Here is a 22,936-nt window from a genome sequence, read left to right as displayed (position 1 = left end):
TACAGCAGGTTACCACCACATGTAGGGTATCGGTGTACTCGGGAGAAATTGCGTATCAAACTTTGTGGAGCCTTTTTTCATTTTATCCATTACAAATGTTTAATTTTCCACCCAAAATGAGTGTATTGTGAAAAAATATTACAATTTGCAGACTCCACCTCCATTTTGTTTTAACCCCTATAAAACACGTAAAGGGTTAACAAACTTCTTAAAAGTGGTTTTTCATACGTTGAGGGGTGTAGTTTCCACAATGGGGTAATTTACGAGTCTCGCTATTATTTAGGCCTCTCAGTGTCAATTAGAAACTGTGCAGGTCCATCTAAATACAGGTTTTGGCGATTTTACAAAAAATGTGAAAAATGGCTCCCAAATTCTGAGCTTCATAACATTCTAGTAAAATATGTGGAATCTGAAAAAACCATGCCAACATAAAGCAGACATTTGGGAAATGTAAGTTATGAATTTATTTGGGTGCTATGACTTTCTGAATCAAAAGTAGAGAATTTAGAACATTGAAAATAAAGAATTTTTCAACATTTTTGCCAAATTTTGTTTTTTTTCATAACTAAACGCAAAAGATTTCATCCAAATTTTTAAACTAATTTGAAGTACAATGTGTCACGAGAAAACAATCTCAAAATCCCCTGGATATCTCACAGCGTTCCAAAGCTATAACCACTTATAGTGACACAGGCCAGATTTGAAAAATGGGGCCGCGTCCTTTAGGCCAAAAGATGCTGTGTCCCGTAGGGGTTAATAAGTTCCCAACATCTATCTATTCATTTAGATGGACAGGTATGCACGTATTTAAAGGAAATCAACCACTTAAAAAAATACTAAGCTATAAAAAGTCCCCTCTGCTCCTCTTGATGTTGATCCTGGCACTGTCCATCGCTAGTCTTGACACGCCTGGTTCACCTAGAAAACAAACTTAATCAGCAGCATGGATGTCCATTGCTCTGGGCTGCTAATTATGCACGCCCCGGCAGCTCCCTCTCCCAGCATGAATTAACGCCTATCATGTGACGTCTCCTCCCTCTCCCATGCTCGCAGCATGAAAGGGGGAGGTGGCGAGGGTGTGCATAATTAGCAGCCCGGAGCACTGGACATCCAAGCTGCTAACTAAAAGTTTGTTTTCTAGGTGAACCGGATATGTCAAGACTAGCAATGAACAGCACCGGGATCAAGATGAAGAGGAGTTTGTTTTTTTAAGTGGTTAATTTCCTTTAAAGATGTACCATTAGGCTAGCCAAGAGCTATTAAAATCAAGACTATAACTTTAGCCGTAGTTTAGTCCTCAGCAGTCCCCATCACAAGAGAGCTGTAGGTGCAGCCCACAAAATGGCCTCTTCCACTACATGAGGAATTACTTAAAGGGATGAATTAATGCTTGACTAATTAATCTTGTCTATTTTTATTTGTTTCCAGCTCTGAAAGCAAGACAGAGAAGAAAGCTGCCTCAGGGAAAGGTATCGACAGGGAGACATGTCTCTGACTTACTCTTCAGTCTATTTTTACAAGCAAATTTGAAGAATATACTTGTCGCTCTATGTGGGTTATTTACACTGTAAATCATCACATCCATTAGCAGTGCAATATATAGCAGTGCAATATTTTTTTAACAAATGTATTAGCTCCATTGCTGCTGACAAAGGCCTCCGAGCAGAGGAGGGGGGGGGGGATTTCATTACTGTAACTTTCTTTTAAGAAACTGCTGTATGGATTTCATAGTTATTTCTTTGCGTAATATTTAGGCTTGTTCTCATTTTTACATTGTTTTTATCATCCATATCAAAGTCAGTTAACATTTCCTATGTGATACCTAAACACCATGAAGGCAGTCATTTTGGGGAACTGATTACACTGCAGGAACCAATCACAGTGCTTCTAAACTGTGACATCACCATGGATTCAGACAATTGGCTTAGATAGGTCACATGTTCACAATAAATAAAATGTCTGCCTCATCTGTGTGTAGGGGAGAGTTACTACAGAATTCTGGAAATGTTATTGCTTCTATGTTATTTGATGCAACCTCATTTCCATCCTATATTTATGTGGCTAGAGATCGGACGAAGATTTTTGCTAATATCACAAGAGCACAGTAAGTCTAAACATCATGACCGTACCCAAACTATCCAATGACCCAAACTATCATTTGTTGTTGGTCATTAGATCCACAATTAGGATGTGCATTCTAACATAATATGGGTGCAATAAATATGCACCGAGCCTAACATGGATACAAGTAACCGCTACAGTTTGGTTCATAGTAGATTCTCCAATGTCCACCATATACCAAAATTAGTATGATATGTTTCCACAGGACTATCCTTTCTTCTATGATGATTAGAACATGAAAAAGTTAAAAATAAGAATAAGAACATTTGATTTTAAACTTTGGGCAACTCCAGATGTAATTGGAGAGGCGGCCATTTTGAACAATATATTTCTGTGAATGATAAGGTTATTCTGACTTTAGGTTCTCCAGTGATCAGCTGTCCATGAATGTATTTGGAGGCAAGTCTTTCATTCTACTACAGTGACATCACTGGTGAAAGAAAGTATTACAATGTAGAAGCTGTCTGGGTCCTCCAGTATAGGAGACCCTCACTGTAGCTTCTGTGGCTATTTTAATGAGGATCTTGAATGGGGATCCCTTTCCATTGTCAACTTAATGGGGTATTTGAGAACGCAGCCATCACATACACCTAATGATGGTGATGAGTGTCTGCTCAGTGCACAGATATATGAAGAACTCATAGCAATAGCAACAGATTACTCATTTACCATTATATGCCCTTGTTAGTCAAATTGGGGCAAATTCTAGAAAAATATTGAATAGTTCATGCAAGCGATCAGTATGCCTCTCTGCCATAAATGTATCTTTTTACTCTTCCATCTCATCAATAGTCATAAACGTCACCCAAAATGTATCTATTAAAGGGGAACTATCACACGATGTATGTTATACTATTGCGTGTATAATGAATTTAATTTATTTTTATTTATCTATCTATGTAATTTTATTGCATTTTACATGATGTTATTGTTCCATATATAAATAGTCCAGAATTAGAAAGAAAAGACAAGAATCTTTGGCAGACTGTGTCATACCATATGCTATTCCTGACATATGGTCGGTACACCGTTTCCGGTTTATTAGTCGGCTGTTTAGTGAAATTCTTTACTGTAAAAAGCACGTTTTAGTTATAAATAGGTGCTTCTTCTTGTATCCCCAAAATCTTTCTTTCCTTAATAAACATTTTAAGGTAAGGTAAGACACTGAAAAATGTATTGTTTATGAACATGCAAAGGGTGCAGTACCTATGCAATGTGCCCCTACTTCAAGGAGTATTACTGCTGGTTGTAGCATTTTTGCATCCTTGGTTGCCTTTGGTGCTTATAATGTTTGCAGGGGTTGTGCTTAAAAAACATTAAGAAAAAATTAACTTTGGTTGCTCACTTAATTTCCATTATTATTGATCTATTGTATGTAATCCAATTATTCTGCTTTGCACATCCCATGATTATATACTTTTCATAAATGATCCCATGGTCATCCTTCCGATAGTGTTTCGGTAAATGGCTATAAACCATCTCAGTCAGCAAAATATCCTCCATTTATAGAATAGGAAATAGGAGGGGATAGAAGGGAAATGAAGCGGCAGCTACAGATTTTAGAAATTAGAACAAAGGATATCCCAAAATACAGGTTTTTTAAGGACACCTGACTTACAGACGACCCCTAGTTAAAGACAGACCCCTCTGCCCACTGTGACCTCTGGTGAAGCTCTCTGGATGTTACTATAGTCCCAGGCTGCAATGATCAGATGTAAGATGTCTGTAATGAAGCTTTATTGATAATCCTTGGTCCCATTACAGCAAAAAATTCTGAAACTCCAATTGTCACTGGGGCAAAAAATTTTTGTCTGGATCTACATTTATAAAATACAGGCGGTCCCCGGGTTACGTACAAGATAGGGTCTGTAGGTTTGTTCTTAAGTTGAGTTTGTATGTAAGTCGGAACTGTATATTTTATCATTGTAATTCCAGCCAGAACTTTTTTGGTCTCTGTGACAATTGGATTTTAAAAATGTTGGGTTGTCATAAGAATCAGGATTAACACTAAAGCTTCATTACAGACACCTGTGATAACTGTTTCAGCTGTTTATTGTAGCCTAGGACTAAAGTACAATAAATTACCAATATCCAGAGGTCCGTTTGTAACTATGGGTCGTATGTAAGTTGAGTGTTCTTAAGTAGGGGACCGCCTGTATACAGTTTCGACTTGCATACAAATTCAACGTAACCTTTGGAACCTATCTTGTACGTAACCCGGGGACTGCCTGTATACAGATAGGTTATAAAAGGGTTGCTTTAAATTAAAATGAAGGAAGTCTACTTTGGGTTGGGAACTCTTGGGTCGTGAATTGCTAAAGATGTTCGTTGGCTTATAGATTCGGTGAGAATCTGCCATTTTTCGGGCACCGAATTGCATTCAAATATTTTCTGATTGGCTTTGGAAAATCTTTTAAAATAGCGGCTGGCTAATACTTTCATCCATCTGAGAGCTTAAAGGACATCTACCACCAGGATGAAGGATTGTAAACTGACTACAATTACATACTGGTGTGTGACCCCTCTCACAGGATCTGCTCTTCTTTATGCTTCTTATGACCTTGTTTAAAAAAAAAAAAGGCTTTAAAATTATGCAAATGAGCCGGAGGGCCTCAAAAGGTAAAATTAGTTTTAGTATCATGGGAAATTCAGTGCTTATACTGTGTGTAATATTAGTAATATGTTAATTATCTGGTAAAATACTGTTGTGTTAATTTTGTTAATTCTCTTTTCTCTTTAAAGGGCTAAGAGATTTTAGAAATTTAGGAAAGGTCAAAAATAACCCAAACTTAAAACACAAAACTTTTTGCACATACACAGCAATTTTATGCTTTGTTTTTAGAAAAATCTAAAAGCAATTCTGCATTTTGTACGTTGTAGGTTCTGGACCACACATTTACTACCGTTCCTATTTAGAGCCATATTTGAATGAAAAAATAAATTTTTTAACATTATTAAATTTTAAACATATTAATATTCAATGAGTATTACAATAATGAATATATTATACATTAAAATAATAAAATACAGAATTAATAAAAATATTTAATCACGATTTCCACGATAGAAGAGCCAAATAGATTTCGTATCTTGTAGTCTATAGATAGATATAGAAAAACCTAGAAATACTCAAATTTATATAACAGATTTTAACAGCAAATTATTAAAATTGTTATTCAAGAAATCTTATCCATAGGTAAAGCAAAAATATATCACAAATATATATACATTCTGTGCTTTCTCCAAACATTTTTAATATGATTTGTTTTCACTTTATTACTTAGCCGCCAATGCATTTTTACGAATTAATTTTTGGAATTTTATGGGTCCGATATAATTTCATGATGAATTTTTTAAATGTAAATTTAAAAATGTTACCTTTTACATTTCAATTAAATGTAAATAAAAGTAGAAAAAAAATCCTAGTAGCATTGGATAGGAAGTAAATGATTCTTTGCAGAGTATCCCTTTAAATATGTGGTCCAGCTAGTACAGAATTGTAAAGAAAAAATTTATAAAAATAAAATAAAAAACTCCTTCTCTTCCCTTTCATCCCTTGCCTGATCCACCAGCAATGTGTGCACTTTATGCTTCAGCAGTGAGGACTTCTATTTATTTAATGGCTGGACAACCCCTTTAAGATCTGTATTGGGGTATTGAACCACAAATGTTTGAAAAAGTTTTAAAAAATTCACTCTTATCATTTTTCTAGTATGTTAGATGTTAAAGCATGAGAGGAATTTTCAGCTTTCAACAATCTTTACTTATTTAAAGGCTTTTATGATAATATACTATCCCAAGCAAGTAGATGGGGAAAACGGAACAGCGAGTTAAAAAAGATTGTCTAGAGCGAGAGATGTTATTTCTTCACACTTTACATTGTGACCAAGTGATGAAATCCTTGAACAATGCGCCCGCGCCTCGTCCTCAAAACTGTGCAAACCCTTTAAAATATGTTTGTTATAATAAAATAATAATATTCTTATGAGTGGAAAAACATACTTTAACTTGCTGCTCGACTGCCACGTTGACCTAACCAAAGTGACTAGGACTATATTCATATTGTATCTCCAAGAAAAATGTGAATGTCCATTTCCTGTTGTTTTTATTTAGCGCATATTCCTGGTTAAAAAAATTGATGATCTACATTCTAATAATAAGTCATCAATATCAAATTTGGGGGGGGGTCCAAAACCCAGCAATCCATGGATCAGCTGTTTTCAGCAGCTGAAATGTGAAACGGACAGCTTCATTCACTGTGTAGTGGTCAAACCAGGTTACTGCAGATCGGCTCCATTTCATTGGGTTGGGAGCTAGATCAGATTTTGAGATGGACACAGGCAGACTAGCCACAGTAAATATCTGGAAGCCAGTTGGGTGTTGACAATTTCTACCATCTCATTCCTCATCCCCATTCACGCTAGGCCAAATGTTCACATATTCTAAATGTGAAGAGGGGAGTTAGTCTCTACCAAAAACCTGATGGGTGCCCATCTCCACTAGAACTCCAATTTCTCACCCCAACACCGGCCATTGGGAAGTTGGTTGGCCCTTCCTTTTAATATTGGTCACAAGTGATGAGTGGATCTATTTGTTTTCAGGTTTCCTGAGTTTGACCAAACTTTAAACAAAAAGTTCAGTTCAGTTACCCCCACCGTTAAAACCCTCGATCGGTGCCAGCGGTCTCTCAACTCCAGCAATAGGAGCATTTCCCCTAGGATCATAGCTGTTGGGTTAACACTTGGGTTTGTAGACCATTTGCAGATTTGATTTGGTCATAGTAATTATTTTACACTTGTTTAGAATTTTATCTTTTTTTTTTAGTAGGATTTACAGTTGTTAAAAAAAAAACACTATAATTTTTAATAAATAATTTGAAATAATTGTACGACTTACCTGTTAGACCACAAGAAAATAAAGTGCATTAATCTACGGACAACTCCAGCAAAATGAACTTGCGAGTCTGACCTCATTTTTTGTATGACTAACTATATGAATGGCCATATTCTACCAGCAGTCGAGGGGGGGGGGGCTTTGATGTTATCATCCTCTCTGTCAAAATTTAAGTGTGAATTTACTCTTAAATTGTTAATAAACATGAAAAAGCCTGAAGCTCCAACATGACCTGCTGCTTACTACCAAACCTTCTTTGCGATACTGTTGCACTTATTTACCCTTTATAATAAAAATGGATCAAAGGGGTAACCCACAGACAACTCTTATGCTCAATTCATAAAATTAGAGGTACTTTTCTGGTTATTTGAGGTCCTATTACTGTGGTACCCCTTGAATTAGTCATATCTGATGACACTCCATACAAGTCTGAAAATTTTATGCCATGTTTGTGACTAACATTGGGTTGAATGGAGTGACTGTTGTTGATCCATTTAAGCGACGGGACATGGGACCCCCCATTAGTACAGTTAGGGGTTGTTCATGGGACAATTCCTGTAAAGAGTTTGTTCCCAATAAAAAAAAGTTTAATTGAAGATTTGTAGAAGGTAAGAGAGTTGTTCCAAGTTTAACTGCCATCCCTGATATCTACTAAGAGAAAAGAAAATAGTCTAATCTGTTGGGGTCTGATGGCAAAAAATTATATTTCGGAGCAGTCCATTGAACATGTGTCCTGCTGCTCCATTAAATGTCTATGAGAGAGTCGGAGATATAATAGTGCCATGCTTCCCTATCTCTGGCACTCTTAAAGATGCTGAATCAATAAAGTGGAAAAGGACCCCCCTCCCCATTACTGTAATTGGTGGGGATCTTCCATCCAGATTGCTATACAGAATAGAGGATAAGAGTTGAATATGGGACAACCCCTTTACACAGGCAAAGGACTAAGAAATGGGCTACAGGCCAGTATAATTCTGATAATTTTTTTATGACGTCTTTGGATACCAGTCTAAATCTTAAGGGGATTGGGCAGGATTCAAAGACATAGGCGGTTTTCTTGTGGAATCGGCACCTCACCTCTCCACAGTTTATGTCAGGTATTGCGGCAGATCTCTATAAAATGGAGCTAAACTGTAATACCAGACACAATCATGATGGCAGTTGTGGTACCGTTTTTGGAACAGACGTTAACATGTCTTATTCACCTTTTCTTATGACTGGGAAGAATCTGGTCATGTTGAAGTATCAGTGTAGCCTTTCTCTACACCTATAGCCTGCCGATTGCAATACACCATCTATGTCATTGATTGTTTTCGTCCTAGGGTAGTGAGAGCTGTATGTACATTTTCACCATTCATTTAAGCCGTGTTGAAAAAAAAATTTAAAAAAAATAAAAAATTGCATTGGAACACCAGAAACGGATCGCAATTTGTTACATTGAAATTCTTTTTACTATGCTGTTATTTTGTCTAAAGTCACCCAGATTTGGATGTAATTTAATACAAATGTTCATGTATCGTGTGCTTTTTGCATAGACATTTCTGTCATGTGACAATAAATATTTAGTAGAACTATCTCCGCTGTGTCATTGAGTTAAATATCTGCTTTAAAGCGTAAAGTCATAGGTTAATACAAAGTGGATAGAAAACTGAACTTTAATTTATTACAGACTTTTTTATTTATTAGATACATGTCAAACAAAAAAAAATATATCCATGATCCTGTGGGGTCTGAACATCACAAATAATTTGGTGAAATTGAATTTTAAAGGAAAACTCCAGTAAAAGCAGGACTCATTGTCATTGTATTCCTAGAGCCTGGAGTCCTGCTTCTCCCTTCTGGTCCTGTACAAGGTATAATTGAATGTATCCAGCCAAAACAAAAATGGTATATATTCTGTCATTTTCTCTGCTGCTCATTCACTTGCTGTTTATTAAAAAAAATCTTAATGCATTTTGAACCAAACATACCTTGAGAATGCTGTAGCTACACTGATGCAGAAACATATCTTGTTTAGTCCCTGAACTGAGGGGTTTTGCTAAAAAAAAGAACTATTATAAAATTATGATATTTGTCACTCTTGTGGCTGCCCCAGTACTCTCCCCTTACCCAAAATATACACTGCTTCACAGAACACTGTAATCACAGTGTTGTCCCTGACAGAAGTAATCAATCGCTGTACCATCCCCCAGCTGCTGTCTATTAGTAACCCAGCTCAGGTTGGCTAGTCCTGCCTGGACAGTTCAGGAAGCTCCCTGTAATGTGTTTATGTAGAGCAGCCAGTCTGCACGCACCCACCCACTGCAAATTATGGTAATGAGGCTCTGTCGCTCCTGTGGCTGCCCCAGCGCACTCCACTTACCCCAATTATGCACTGCTTCAGAGAACGTTTTAATCACTGTTGTGCCTGACAGGCAGAAGTAATCAATTACTTAGGTTGCTTAGTCCTTCAGCTCTAGTTGCTTAGTCTTGTCTGGACAGTTCAGGAAGCTCCGTGTAATGTGTTTATGTATGGCAGGCAGTCTGCACCCAGCTTTCCCAAGGTCCTGAATTTCATAATTGTTCTTTGAGCAAAACCACTCAGATCAGGGATTAAACAACATATGTTTCTGCATCAGTGTAACTACAGAATTCTCAAGGTATGTTTGGTTCATAATGCATAAAAACAAATGGTAGATTTCCTTTATGTTGAGATGGTTACATAGCAACAGTCTGAATTTGCCTCCGGTGACACACTTTCTATACTTCTATGTCGTGGTGTCAGCCATCACAGGCAACAGATGATTGACTGCACCATACAAGCTATCCATTGAAGACACTGGAACCTCTATGGAAGTTCTTCTGGCAGTTAATAATAATAGTTGGATAGGTTCCCATCACAGAGTTATAAATAAGGATCTACCCTGTATGTGTAAGATATGTCCCCTTATTTAGATGAATATAAATGGGGGGGGGGGGGGGAGAATACTGTGCACCCAGAGATAACGGAGATGGTAGTTATTAATATTAGTATGGACTTATGGATGTTATAGAATTGGGAAATTCCAACCTCTATTAACCAAAATGGAGAGATGCTGAGAGAGTGCTACTCTTACTAAGGTTGGCCTAACCTCCTATCATATAAATCACTAGCCGGTAATATTACATGTACTACCAATCAAAACTTGCATTGATCCAAGATGATAAAATCCGGCATGAAGTTTGAAAAAGAGCGATACATATGTTGTGAATGTGTTTACACAAGCATTGTATGGTGGTCAGTTGCTTCGTTGGAACTACCCCATTATAAAACAATAAAGTTGTATCGTATTGTATAGTATAAAAACTGATGTCAAATATTATTTTATGATATACATATGTTACAGAGGTAGCCTTCTGCTTTGGAGCTCCATTATCAGACAGAACCCAAAAATATACCAAAACATAACCTCTGCCCTGAAGAAATTGGAAGTAGAGATAAGCAAACCCTTCAAAATATGTTAAAATTGGATCTGGTTCTGAACTGGATCAATCAAAACAGATTTTGATAGGAATTGGCATATAACCTCTTCTAGAACACAGTTTTTCATTAAAAAAAAAAGTTCTCTCATTTAGGTAACTTTTTACAAATTTAAATTTTACGAATTTAAAAAAACAATAATAATGGAAGCCTAACAGATATGGGGCAAATGGACAATAAGGGAAACCAGGAACATTCCATTGAAATCCATTAGACTGCAATTATTATGAAATATACAATTTCCGGATTCAATTTGGTTCCTTAAAATCAGCAGATTTGTACAAAATCTACAAAACAACTGAGATTCACTCATATCCATTTGGTAGCAATTATTTAGGTTGACTTTCAATAGGATTCTTATCCTGAGACAACATGATTTCCTCACGGGAGTTGTATATGTCCAGCTTAGCCGGTGTGGCTTCTCTTAGAATTTCTTGTTTTTCCATTTTGTAAAGTAATGGGTTAATTTCCTATTGAAACGATCTGCCCATAACCTGTAAGAATTTTTTTTGGGAATTGAAAACCAGCTTAATAGTTTTGGTAATGAAGACAATATTATTGGAGTACATTCTGTTTTAATTAGACAGTAGCTAAAAATTCATAAACATGAGGAACAATTCCAAGTGTTTGAGTATTCCCTGAAGATGGCATCTCGCTGTATAAAGGGCTATGTATATTCATGGGGTCAATTCCTTCTCTTATTTGAGGAGTTTATATCAGAATATAAATAGTTTATCTTCCGGATTATGCACCCCTATAAATTAGGCATTAGGATATCATTTCTTTACATACATACATGTACATACTAGTTAGGAATTAGGTCCAATAAACCGTGTATGGTTTTTATTCATTGACACAGAAGTTACAAAAGTTGTGTCCTTGGCTTTGGTATTTGGTTCTGATTGATTGATCTTTGGTTATTTAGGATCAGTTAGCAAAAATAGTGTCCTATTATTTGTCACAGTGTAAAGGTCGATGTCCAATATTGGATTTATTCAAGGTTATTGTAGGTCGAAACATTGCTTCAGATAATGGCTCATATGGGTGTAGATGTGCCGGTTGGCCAGCCCTCCGATTCCATGGTCTTTATCAGTATACCACTGGAAAGGAAAAAGAATATAGAATTGTTAATGATTTATAGTTGTTGATAAATATTATGAAAAGGCACCAACATAGTGAACATTTATAGAGCCATCCATTGGAGAGCACATCAAATATCATGGGTCCGGGTTGGAGTATGACTGCCAAAGGCTCTGGGTGTATGGAAATTATGGGCCCACAAAAGTCTAATTTTCTTTCAGTGGTTGGACATATGCTGCCAACATATGTGCCTTCTGTCCTCTTTCACTTACATTTAGAAGACCTTCAAAAGGTTCCGGAAAGGCTCTTGTACACGTGTGTTGAGAAAAGAAACATTTCATGTCTGGATATCACTCTCATAATTGCCAGAGAAATCCTGAAATACCCTGGATTTCTCTGGCAATTTTACAGCAGGGAGACCTTCCACCAGCAGGAACGAGGCAGCACCCGACATGCAAATTGACAACAAAGGTGGGCAGAATATTCCTAAAATTCAAGAAACCTTAAGAAACCCACGTTTATTTGCACCAGGGAGAGTCTGTTTTTCTTTTCTTCGTTCTTTAGAACTCTCATTATTAGTTCTTTTCTGCAGAATTAAACTTTGCTGGTAGTTTCGGTGGGTGGTCAAGAGCCACGCGGTGGTCAAGAGGAAGTCTTGGACCCCAGTCAACCACCCAAATTGCCCATATTATAATTCATTGGTATTGTTGGTTTTGCATAGAAGAAGTTAAATTTTGTCAAAAAAGAGGTTGTTCACTTTCAGCAAAGAACTGATATTGTTCGCTCGAAAAGTTATACAATTTCCCAATATACTTTCTGCATAAATAGTAATGGAGAATACCTGGAGTGGGCTCCGGCACTTAATAAGTGTCGGAACACCGGGGGGGGGGGGGGGGGAAGCACAAAGAGAAAGGCGCAACCCTAGTGTGATATTGTCATGTGAACGGGTAAATATGATTCAAAAAATCACAATTTAACTCTCTCCTGGTTCTAGATGAGAGTTAGCCTTTTATAAATAGTAAGTTTCATTCCTGGGGATAAAATTCAGTCCTTTGTTATGTGATGGCACACAGGTGCACGGCTCATCATATCCCTGGTCATGTGATGTCAAAAGGTTACAGGGCTCATTATATCCCTGGTCATGTGATGTCACACAGCTGCATGGCTCGTTATATACCCCTGGTCATGTGATATCACACAGGTGCACGGCTCGGTATATCCCTGGTCATGTGATGTCACACAGGTGCACTGCTTGTTATATCACAGAGAGTAATCAGAGCCGTGATATATAATGAGCCATGCATCGGTGTGACTTCATGGACAGTCTTTTTATCCACAGGAAGCAAACAATGAAGCTTTCTATGGAAGGACAGCAAGCAGAGATCTAGAAAACTGAGGAATTGATACAGGAAGTATATTGGAAAAATGTAAAACTTATCAATTCACAAACAATATCAATTATTCACTGGAAGTCGTCCTCTTCAAATCTAAATATGCATTGAGAAATATTGCTATCTTTTATCAGGAAGAAAAATTGTCCCCTCCTGTGTTTTCGTTTCCTTTCTCTGGATAGAGTGGGTTTCTACCTAGCCAACAATAGCCACTTCCAATGGTATCACAAAACACAAATAACTATCCTGCTATACTTTAATCAACGATTCCTCATGTTTTCATGTTCACCATACAGCATCAAGACAAGAATATGATTGGCGTTTTATTAAAGGTACTTATGAACTTACCATAGTCTCAAAGTCTACTCCAGCATCAACAAGAGCTTTGGAAATCTGTGCGGCTTGTTGGAAATGAACATTGTCTAAGAAGAGAAGAACAAAGAACAAATCTCATCGATATCTAAACAGATTTTAACTAAACTTATACAGGAACATCTCCCCAAAAACCACCTTCTTGAGAGGACCATTCCTGACCCAGACCATACTAGCAGAATGTAGATTACCATATACCTTATGGATATTGACCTTCGAGGACCACCGCTGTCGAAGACAATATTGCAACTCAAATAAGATACCAGTATTCGTCAGAAATGATCAAAATACAAAGTAAGGAAGATAACGAGTTAAAAGTGAACATGTGTTAGCGTCACGATATATCCAGACTTTGATTTCCATGAAATAATTACATTGCTAATAATTTACATTTGCAGACAATTAGTGTTAAAATAAAGAGTTCTGTCTCGGTCATCATGATATAACATTTGGCCATCAAGTTTCTGTTTTGTCAGTTTTGATGCTGGAAATCTGTCATGGGTACTAGAAGACTAATTAGAGGAGGCTCACCATCTGCTGTGCCGTGGATTAGGAGGTATCCCACATCCTTAAACTTCGCTGCTCTAGACATGACCGTTGAAGTCTGAAGAACAAAAAAATATTATCAACTCATTAGATTTTGGGTTTGCTGTAATTTAATTAAAGGGTCCTTCTTCTAGGAATACAATCACCTCATGATATCTGCACAGATTGAAGGTTCTTCCTTGTGCAAAACTAGATTTTTAATGGCCCTCAGCTGTAATCTTCAACTACAGGTCAAAATATCAGGACCCCATTTGGTCATACTGAGAACCACAAAGAGGGGGCCAAAGTTCCTTGAAGTCCTTCAAGCACACTCTACTTAAAATCCCACTACAGGGGGCAGAAACTAAAAAAACAGCCATCTCCATCACTTTACAAAAAATTATTTTCACAAAAGACACTGGGGCAGATTTACTTACCCTGTCCATTCGCGATCCAGCGGCGTGTTCTCTGCGGAGGATTCGGGTCCGGCCGGGATTTATTAAGGCAGTTTCTCCGACGTCCACCAGGTGGCGCTGAAGTTCCCCGGAACGCACTGGAATACATCGAGCCGGGCTGAGTGAAGGTAAGTGCAAGCTCCGCGATACATTTTTTTAAAAAAATGCGGTGGTTTTTCCGAATCTGTCGGGTTTTCGTTCGGCCACGCCCCCCGATTTCCGTCACGTGCATGCCAGCGCCGATGCGCCACAATACGATCGCGTGCGCCAAAATCCCGGGCTATTCAGGGGAAATCGGCGCAAATCGGAAATATTCGGGTAACACGTCGGGAAAACGCGAATCGGGCCCTTAGTAAATGACCCCCAATAAGATTTGACCAATTTTATTCCCTCTTTCTGCAGAAATTAGACTTCTTTACTAGGGATAAGCAGACACAAACTTTGATTTGGCATCCGACATTAGACTACCTTGCCTGATCCGGACGTGTTGCTTGATGGGCTGCAGAGCAGCCAATCAGACAGCTTTAGACCCCTATAAACTAGGCATGGCTGTGATTGGCCAGGTGTGTGCAAAACTTAACATTCGGGTCCACTCATCTCTAATATTTTCCTGTGCTCAATGGCAAAGGTGACGGTAGACCTGACTGAAATGGCAAACATTCCCATCAGGACTTCTTCTCCAACTAGTTCTGTTTCACTTACCTCATAATTATTCAGATTATCTTCTGGAGTAGGAAGGCTCATGTACCGTTCCGTATAAATAGTGTCTACAATGGAAAGATTATGCAATTCATGACTAAATGACATATTCTCTAGGAGATCAATAAATTTAAAAAAATTGTATTGCATGGAGGCTGAGATTAGCCAAAATCGGTTACTTGCCATAATAATGCCAGCTTGATACAGGAGCTACTGCAATGCCACACTTGAACTCGCCACTTCCACTGCCAAGTACCATTGAAGATACATAACCACCATAGGACTGTAGAAACACAGGACTTTATGAGACCCTTTTATACCAAGTATAAAGTTTAAAGGGTTTTTCAGGAATCCTGGAAGAATTTAAGGTGGTAACTATCCCGTTCCTGCTTTCAGTTCTGCATTGCAGAAAGTGCCCGTTGGGTTTTATGGGACCACTTCAGCCAATCAATTGCCTTGGCAACAGGATGTCACTTGCAATGTAACAGGAATTAACATCCCAAGATCTGAGGAGGTCAATGATCATCTGAAGTGGCTACCATGACTCCAGGTACTTCCGTTTGAGCCACCAATGCTAGAGACCTGAAGATCGGAGTCACCAGGCACCCAGAGCTGTATATATCTATCCATATTTTAAATTAAGGAATCTGTATATTAATTAACCCTATGATTACAGCCTTAATACTGGCCCTAAAAGTCAGACTTGAACTCTTGGAAAAGACTAGCGCTGATCTAATCCAAGTCTATTTTAGGAGCCTACGAAATCCAACTAGCAATAAGAGGGGTTGGTTCTGGTGTCTGTCATACTACAGGACTAAAAAGACTTATCTGAGATTTTTGATGGAATCTTTAAGTCTGCGTTTATGGCCCTTATAAGAGTATCTATTATAGAAAAATGTACCCAATATTACAACATAATTACATTATACACGTGTATGTATTTTTTTTCCTATTAACTATTAAAGGGTATTGTAAAACTTACCCATCCCCAGATGGCAATTCTTTTTTCATCAACATATCCCAAAGATTTTAAATGCCTAAATGTAAAATGTCACAATACAATGAAAGTCAAAGGGAAAATAAAAACAGGCTAAACATTGTAGTAGTAACATATGTCAAGTGTGATATGCAAAAGATTGTATTGGTCTATATAGACAAATATACATTTGAAAGGGGATCTATCAGATTATTTTTCCCTGGTGAAGGCTTTGAGTGTTCTGTAGAACCCCCATACGCATGTACACAGATACCTTCGATGTTACTCCTAGAATCCTTGTCCTCTTACCAAGACACCTACATTAAGATATCATTTTATCATGGACACATAACAGAATATATTATCTTACCGGGCAGCTGCAATCTGGTCTTCCACCTCTACAGTTCCAAGACGTCGCCATAACTGGTGCAAGATTTTGTCCCCCTGATATCCACTCCCTCGACCATCAAAGCTGGCTACAATAACCTTCTCAGTACTGGCAAGGTAGGTGGCCCAATTAAGTCTAAAATATTGGTCAACTTTCTGACTGCAAGGACCCCCGTATCTGTAAAGAGAGTAAGAGGTTTGTTAGAATATATATATATATATTTTTTTGTAGAGGTCCTATAGACAGGAAAACATAATAGATTTAAAGGGGTTGTCAAGGGTATAAAAAAACCCTTGGGTGGCAGGGATGGGGCAGGTTAAAAAAAACAACAAAAAGTAGTTAACTCTGTGGTCCCTCCCGACGTCCAGTACTGCGCTCAGCTTCCGGCTCGCCAAGGTGGTTGGCCACCTTGATACAACAATGGGAATAGGGACGTGAAGGTGTGGATTTTGTGCCCGTTTGTTTACATGGGGCATGGTCCGGAGAGATCGAAGTGCTGGACGGCGGGAGGGAAGTACATGTTTATTTTTTTAACCGCCCCATCCCGCCCACCCAAGGGTTTTTTTATACCCTCGGACAACTCCTTAAATCATAAAAAATATTACATGTAAAGTCAGTTAATGAACAATTTAAATACATGCTTTTGAAAAGCAAACCTACACATTCAGTATGTAAAGTTCATGTCATGTATAGCACTTACACGTCAATCAGTAGAGGATATTTCTTTTTTTCGTCGAAGTGAGGAGGTAAGGTCAAGATATACCACAAATCTGAAAAAAGAATCAACAGGTTAAATGGATTTAGATCAAAGTTAGAACTAGAGGGCACAACTGCTATATAGAAGCCAGAGGGACGATTGTCTCCTAACACAGCGTCTCTCAACAAACAGGTCATGGACCAATACCATCCCGGAAATGATTTAGTCCCAGGCCATAGTAAGAGAAGGTGAGGTGAAGAAGCAGGATGCCCAGGCACTTCCACCACACCTTCACTCAGTGGCCACTTCTGCCGTCAGCAGAGGGAGGTGTGAGGAGCAGAAATGCTGCAGCCAGACACCTCCTTCACACAATGGAATCAGTTTTTAGGAACAAACATTTTCACCTAATAACAAAATCCAATAGTCTTTTTAATTTGCTTTTAACTTAATTAACATTATTAATTCAATTAACTTAAAAGTATATAAAACTAAACCTGGCTGCCTGCCAGAAAACTGCACCAAATCATGATGGTTCCTATGTCATCATCATTATCTCCTCTGCTCTACTAGTTCTTCCCCCTTCTCTCATAAACTGACAGAGATTTGCTTGGCGCACAGGCTCAGCTCATGGCTGCAGTGGGGAGGGACTAGCAGAGCAGAGAGGAGATAATGATGACGACAACAGCAACAACACAGGGGCTCAGATGCCACCATGACTCAGTGACCACGACCATGATGCAGTTTGTTGGCAGGGAGACCAGTTTATCTTTTTATACTGTTAAAAGTTAGTGGAACCAGTAAAGTAAATTATAAAAGCACACAGAGAATTAGTTTTAAAAAGCTATGGGAATTTGTCATTAGGTGAAAATCAGTTCCTGATGACAAGGTCCGAGAGGTGAATCCATCAAATGGACAGTGAAAGGCTCCCAGACACTGTCACACCTGACCACAGTTTCTGTTTGGCATTTAAGCTTAGTCCCATTGTCTAAAAAAAACATACCCAGCTCTGTACACTAAGGTATGAAAAAGTTCTGATCGTCAAAATATGGGAAACAGCACATTTTTGTACAAAATATGTACATTTTTTGGAATTGTATTAAGGCATATCAAAATCTAAATATGGTATCTGTATTGGTACGAACCCCAAAAATTAAATAAGATATTTCATTTGGACCTTACAGTAAAAATTGTTAAAAAGGAGTCCCTAATAAAATCGCACAAATGCGTATATCTTTTTTTCAATGCATTTGGAGTTTTTCCCAGTACTTTGCATGGAATATTAAAAGATAACAATAAGAATTAACAATTTAATACACAAAATTCCAAGCCCTAACGCCTCCTCCTCGTTACTTTGACAGAAAGAAGACATTTTCTATAAGAATCTGAGACATTAAATGAGACAAAACGGCAAATATAAAGACTCACCAAATCCATGGAGTGATATTGACTTTCTTACTTTCGTAGGTAGTTGGATGTCTTCAAGCAAGAGTCCTAATTCTTCGTTACTTTCCAAAATTTTAATTTCTTAAAATAAAAAAAAATTGTTAGTATAAAAGGATTTTATGGATGATCATATAATATTAATTAGTATTCATTTTACACAAACATTCTCTTTACCGGGTTACATGATGATGTGACCCATTGATCCTCAGGCTCTTATGTTTCTTACCTTTATTATCGCTGCTGAGGTGAAGAGTGTAGATAGGGATTCCTGGACCTGTGCAATACAAAGGAGAGGCTAAGAATCTCCGGATATTTAGGCACTTCACATCATTAGACTGATTCCGATCTATCTGAATAATATTCTGCCTTGAATCCTTAGATCCTCAAACATTAAAAATAATTTAAAAAATTAAGTATTATTTAGATAGAGAACTTCCAACCCTGTAATAAAACCTCTAGTTAAAAGGAAATCTACCATTAAAATCCATCATGATAAACCAGGGACACTTACTCATAGATCCAGGCACCGTGACTGTGGGAATCTTCTTATATTTATTATCCATGGCTTCCTTTCTTCTAAAATCAACTTTTAAAATTATGGTAATAAGCGAGAAGGGCTTTGTGGTGGTTACCAGAGCCCCTCCGTGCTGTAGCTTCACAGGCTTTTACACTATGCAGAAGCCGGTCTCACCATTCTTCTCTGTGCTCAAATTCCCTGCTGCAGTGAGATAGCTCTTCCCTCTGCATGATGTTGAGGGAGCAGGGAGGGGGAGGTGCTCCTGCACAGTGTAACAGCAAGTGAAGTTACAGCACGGAGGAGCTCATTAGCGAAATTTTACAGTTTGTTTTAGAGGTGGGGAGGCCAAGGATAACAAATATAAGAAGATTACCACAGTCACGGTGCCTGGATCTAGGAGTAAGTCCCTGGTTTATTATGATGGTAGATTTCCTTGAACTAGAACTTTTATTACAGGGTGAGAAGTTCACTTTATCAAAATAAGGTTTAAACTATAAATTTATTTCAATGTTTGAGGATCTATTCGAGGTAGAATAGTATTCAGATACAGCGCAACCAAATATTGAAATAAAATTATGATTTATACTGTACAACCCGTCACGGTGAAAACATATCTCAAAAAAACCAAAAATTTGGTGTCACTCAGTTTAGTCCAAAATCTTGTGAAAATAGAATCTTCAGGGCCTTCTTTATTAATTGTAAGAGCATTCCGAAGCTTTGACATTTAAAAATTAATTTAAATAATTACCGTATTTTTCGGACTATAAGGCGCACAAAAAATCCTTTTATTCTCTCAGATATCAAAGGTGCGCCTTATAGTCCAGTGCGCCTTATATATGAACCGTACTTACAGACAACAGCTGCCTTGAACTGTGCACAGGTCTGCCACCTGCTGGTCATTCATCCTTATAATCAGGTGCGCCTTATAATCCGGTGCGCCTTATATATGAACCTAGACGTTTTAGCAGGCATTTATTGAAGGTGCGCCTTATAGTCCGAAAAATACGGTATGTATATTTAATAAAGAATAAAAGAACTGACAAAATTACAATATTTTTGTTGAATGAAGTCAAAACAACATGAAGGTAAAACACATAATATAGGCAGTCCCCAAATTTACAACACCCGACTTACAGAGGATTCCCAGTTACAAACTTTGATAAGATATTTTCCTACTGTGACCTAACTGTAAGAGTTATCAGACCTCTGTAAAGAAGCTTTCATTGTCCTTCCCCTGGCAATCCAAAATTTTCTAAATTCTATTGTCACAATAACAAACAAAATTTGACTTGCAAAACACTCGGGCAACATGTGAGGTGGGTGGACCAATCAGCAGCAGTCAAGAGATGTACAGACAAATTATTTGTTAATGATGTGCCACCGAACCAGTTCCACTATCCCCTCGTGGTGTGTAAGCTGCAGCATATGGGGTGGTGGGACGGGCCTGGGGGAACATCATTGGCAAACTATAATTCGCCTGTCCATCCCTGGCACAGGGGCCGCTCTGGCTTTAGGGTCAGATGACTGTCCGCCCCGGGCCCCGCTGCTCCCAGGCCCCGAAGCAGCCGCTATGGTTGCCACTGTTGTTATACCACTGCTGGTGCAAGATTTCCTTTAAGAACAAACCTGCAGAACCCAACCTGCTCCTTACTCGCAGAATGACTGCACACATATAATACTCACCATTGCAATTTAATGAATAATATTTTCCATTTTTGCTAAAATATGCAGAATAATGTTGGCATCTATCCTTGCGCTGTTCACAGGTGATACATTCTTTCTTATTCGGGTAAGTCAATTGCTGCCTGTGGGGAAGATTTTTTACAAAAATGAAATGTGTTTTTCAAAGAGCGGTCAGTATGCAAACATTTAGACTGCTACCTGGACACTTCTACAAGGATGTACGCTTACAGTTGAAATGTCCCAAAAATCTTTTCCCAAAAAAGTATGAAGTATTATGACACAGTGACTATATATCGCCTTTTTTTTTTAATCACCCAATAAATGTTTAATGTAATGGAAGCAACTTTGCACTTTTACTGCTTTGTTTTTATAGCTCCAGTTCAGCTTATTTGGGTTTAATAAGAATAATCGGGAGAAGTTCTGGAGATGTGACTGTGATGTTTGAATTATAGAAGAGGATAAAATAAGATCACCAAAGAGGGTAATAGATCCAGCGGCGCGTTCTCTGCGCTGGATTCTGGTCTGGACGGGATTTATTAAGGTAGTTCCTCCGCCGTCCACCAGGTGGCACTGCTGCGCCGAAAAGCATCGGAACGCGCTGGAGTTCACTGGCTCGGGCTGAGTGAAGGTAAGTGCAAGCTCCGCGACAGATTTTTTGTTTTAAATGCGGCGGTTTTTCCGAATCCGTCGGGTTTTCGTTCGACCACGCCCCCCGATTTCTGTCGCGTGCATGCCAGTGCCGATGCACCACAATCCGATCGCGTGCGCCAAAATCCCGGGGGAATTCAGGGAGTATCGGCGCAAATCGGAAATATTCGGTTAAAACGTCGGGAAAACGCGAATCGGGCCCTTAGTAAATGACCCCCATAGTCTTTGTGGTTGGAGCCTACAGCCATATGTTCTCCTGTATTACTCTTGTAGGACTTGGTGCTAACCTGTCAAAGGAATTTTCAGAACATGGAGGACACATGATGGAAGTGAAAGATCAGACTACACAAGGTTTTGTAACCAGGGATACACAATGGTCTGTGTGGGAGCTGAAGCAGAAGAAAACCTAGTTCTTTGCTGGTTCATTTTTGTTATTAGATGGAGCAAAAAGAAGAGAGGATTTCCCAAGAATTCACCTGATCCAGTCCCACCACTTGCAACCTCTTGGGAATAAAAATCCACTGAATAGATAATAAGTGATGAGCGGACCTGAAACGCAATGTTCAGGTTTGGGTTCACTGAACATGGACCCGGTTCCCACCCACACCCCCTCACACCCCAACTGGTAAAACCTACGATCAGTTCAGCATTGATCGCAAGCGATATTCTCTACAGACCATGTAATTGCCGGTGGTGCCTCCAAGTTTAGCAGTGATATAATGTTGCTACCTGCGGCATCTCAGAGCAACGGTCCAAAACGATCTCTGAAAAATGGCGGCATATATGCAGTTGCATGTAAAGGATGGGTGGGTGAGCAAACCAATTTATAGAGTGAACACTCACAATCGGTGACGCTGTTCGAAATGCTGATGCTGATCAACACAGATTATCACACCCACCCATCCTTTACTTGCATACTATATATTATGTATCATGTGACTGACAGCGTGCTCCCCCTCCCTCTCCACAGACATCTATGCAAGTAACTGGGAATTTAAGTATTTAGTTTTTGTAAAATAACTAAGATTTTGCAACTTTCATGGTGTCATTTACATTCATATTAACTACAAAGTCTCATTACCTGTAAAGATGTCTAAACGATGGAGCATTTTCATTACTTATAAAATACCTAAAAGAAGAAAACACACTGGTTACTGACTACTGACCCCCAAAAGAGTCTATTGATCTAAAATTAATTCAGGCCTACATTTGATATTGCCAAAATCTTAAAGGAAACCTACCATGAGGGATCTACCATCAGAAGTAGATGTGATGGTACATTCCTCCTCCTGCCTCTGCCCTAATCTGTAATGTAATAATCCTGGAACCTGACTTGTTACAAACTTTAGTAATATGTAAATTAACTGCAGAGGCCACTGGGGCGTGTACTAGCCTGGCCGGGCTCTGGGAGCTAAGGCTACTCCACGCCCCAGGAGCCTCTGCAGTTAATTTGCATATTAATAAAATAAAGTTTTAACAAGTTCGGTTGCAGAATTTTTAAATTACGGATTAGGGCAGAGGCAGCAGGAGGAATCTACCATCCCATTCC

General features: G+C 38.5%; 2 protein-coding genes across 8 annotated transcripts in view; one reads left to right on the top strand and one right to left on the bottom strand.

Annotated features, from left to right (window-relative positions):
* SLC4A10 (solute carrier family 4 member 10) overlaps positions 1-8,590 on the top strand; it is a 164,681-nt gene extending 156,091 nt beyond the window's left edge. For all 6 annotated transcript variants that reach the window (XM_072121877.1, XM_072121876.1, XM_072121880.1 and 3 more), the window contains one exon: positions 1,429-8,590. In XM_072121877.1, coding sequence (XP_071977978.1) covers positions 1,429-1,495 — 67 coding nt within the window. In that variant the 3' untranslated portion in view covers positions 1,496-8,590. The remainder of the gene's footprint in view (positions 1-1,428) is intronic.
* A 2,003-nt stretch (positions 8,591-10,593) lies between these two features.
* The window catches only part of DPP4 (dipeptidyl peptidase 4), a 53,761-nt gene continuing 41,418 nt past the window's right edge, over positions 10,594-22,936 (bottom strand). For both annotated transcript variants that reach the window (XM_072121883.1, XM_072121884.1), the window contains exons 17-28: positions 22,469-22,516; positions 20,740-20,861; positions 18,766-18,813; positions 18,522-18,620; positions 17,100-17,169; positions 16,382-16,576; positions 16,018-16,072; positions 15,219-15,318; positions 15,039-15,103; positions 13,888-13,960; positions 13,333-13,406; positions 10,594-11,613 (exon numbers count right to left, since the gene is read on the bottom strand). In XM_072121883.1, the coding sequence (XP_071977984.1) occupies positions 11,515-11,613; positions 13,333-13,406; positions 13,888-13,960; positions 15,039-15,103; positions 15,219-15,318; positions 16,018-16,072; positions 16,382-16,576; positions 17,100-17,169; positions 18,522-18,620; positions 18,766-18,813; positions 20,740-20,861; positions 22,469-22,516 (1,048 nt within the window). In that variant the 3' untranslated portion in view covers positions 10,594-11,514. The remainder of the gene's footprint in view (positions 11,614-13,332; positions 13,407-13,887; positions 13,961-15,038; positions 15,104-15,218; positions 15,319-16,017; positions 16,073-16,381; positions 16,577-17,099; positions 17,170-18,521; positions 18,621-18,765; positions 18,814-20,739; positions 20,862-22,468; positions 22,517-22,936) is intronic.

This window comes from Engystomops pustulosus, chromosome 8, assembly GCF_040894005.1.
Source record: "Engystomops pustulosus chromosome 8, aEngPut4.maternal, whole genome shotgun sequence".
NCBI lineage: Eukaryota > Metazoa > Chordata > Amphibia > Anura > Leptodactylidae > Engystomops > Engystomops pustulosus.
The sequence above is the reverse complement of the archived record's forward strand: the minus strand, read 5'-3'. Positions and strand labels throughout refer to the sequence as shown.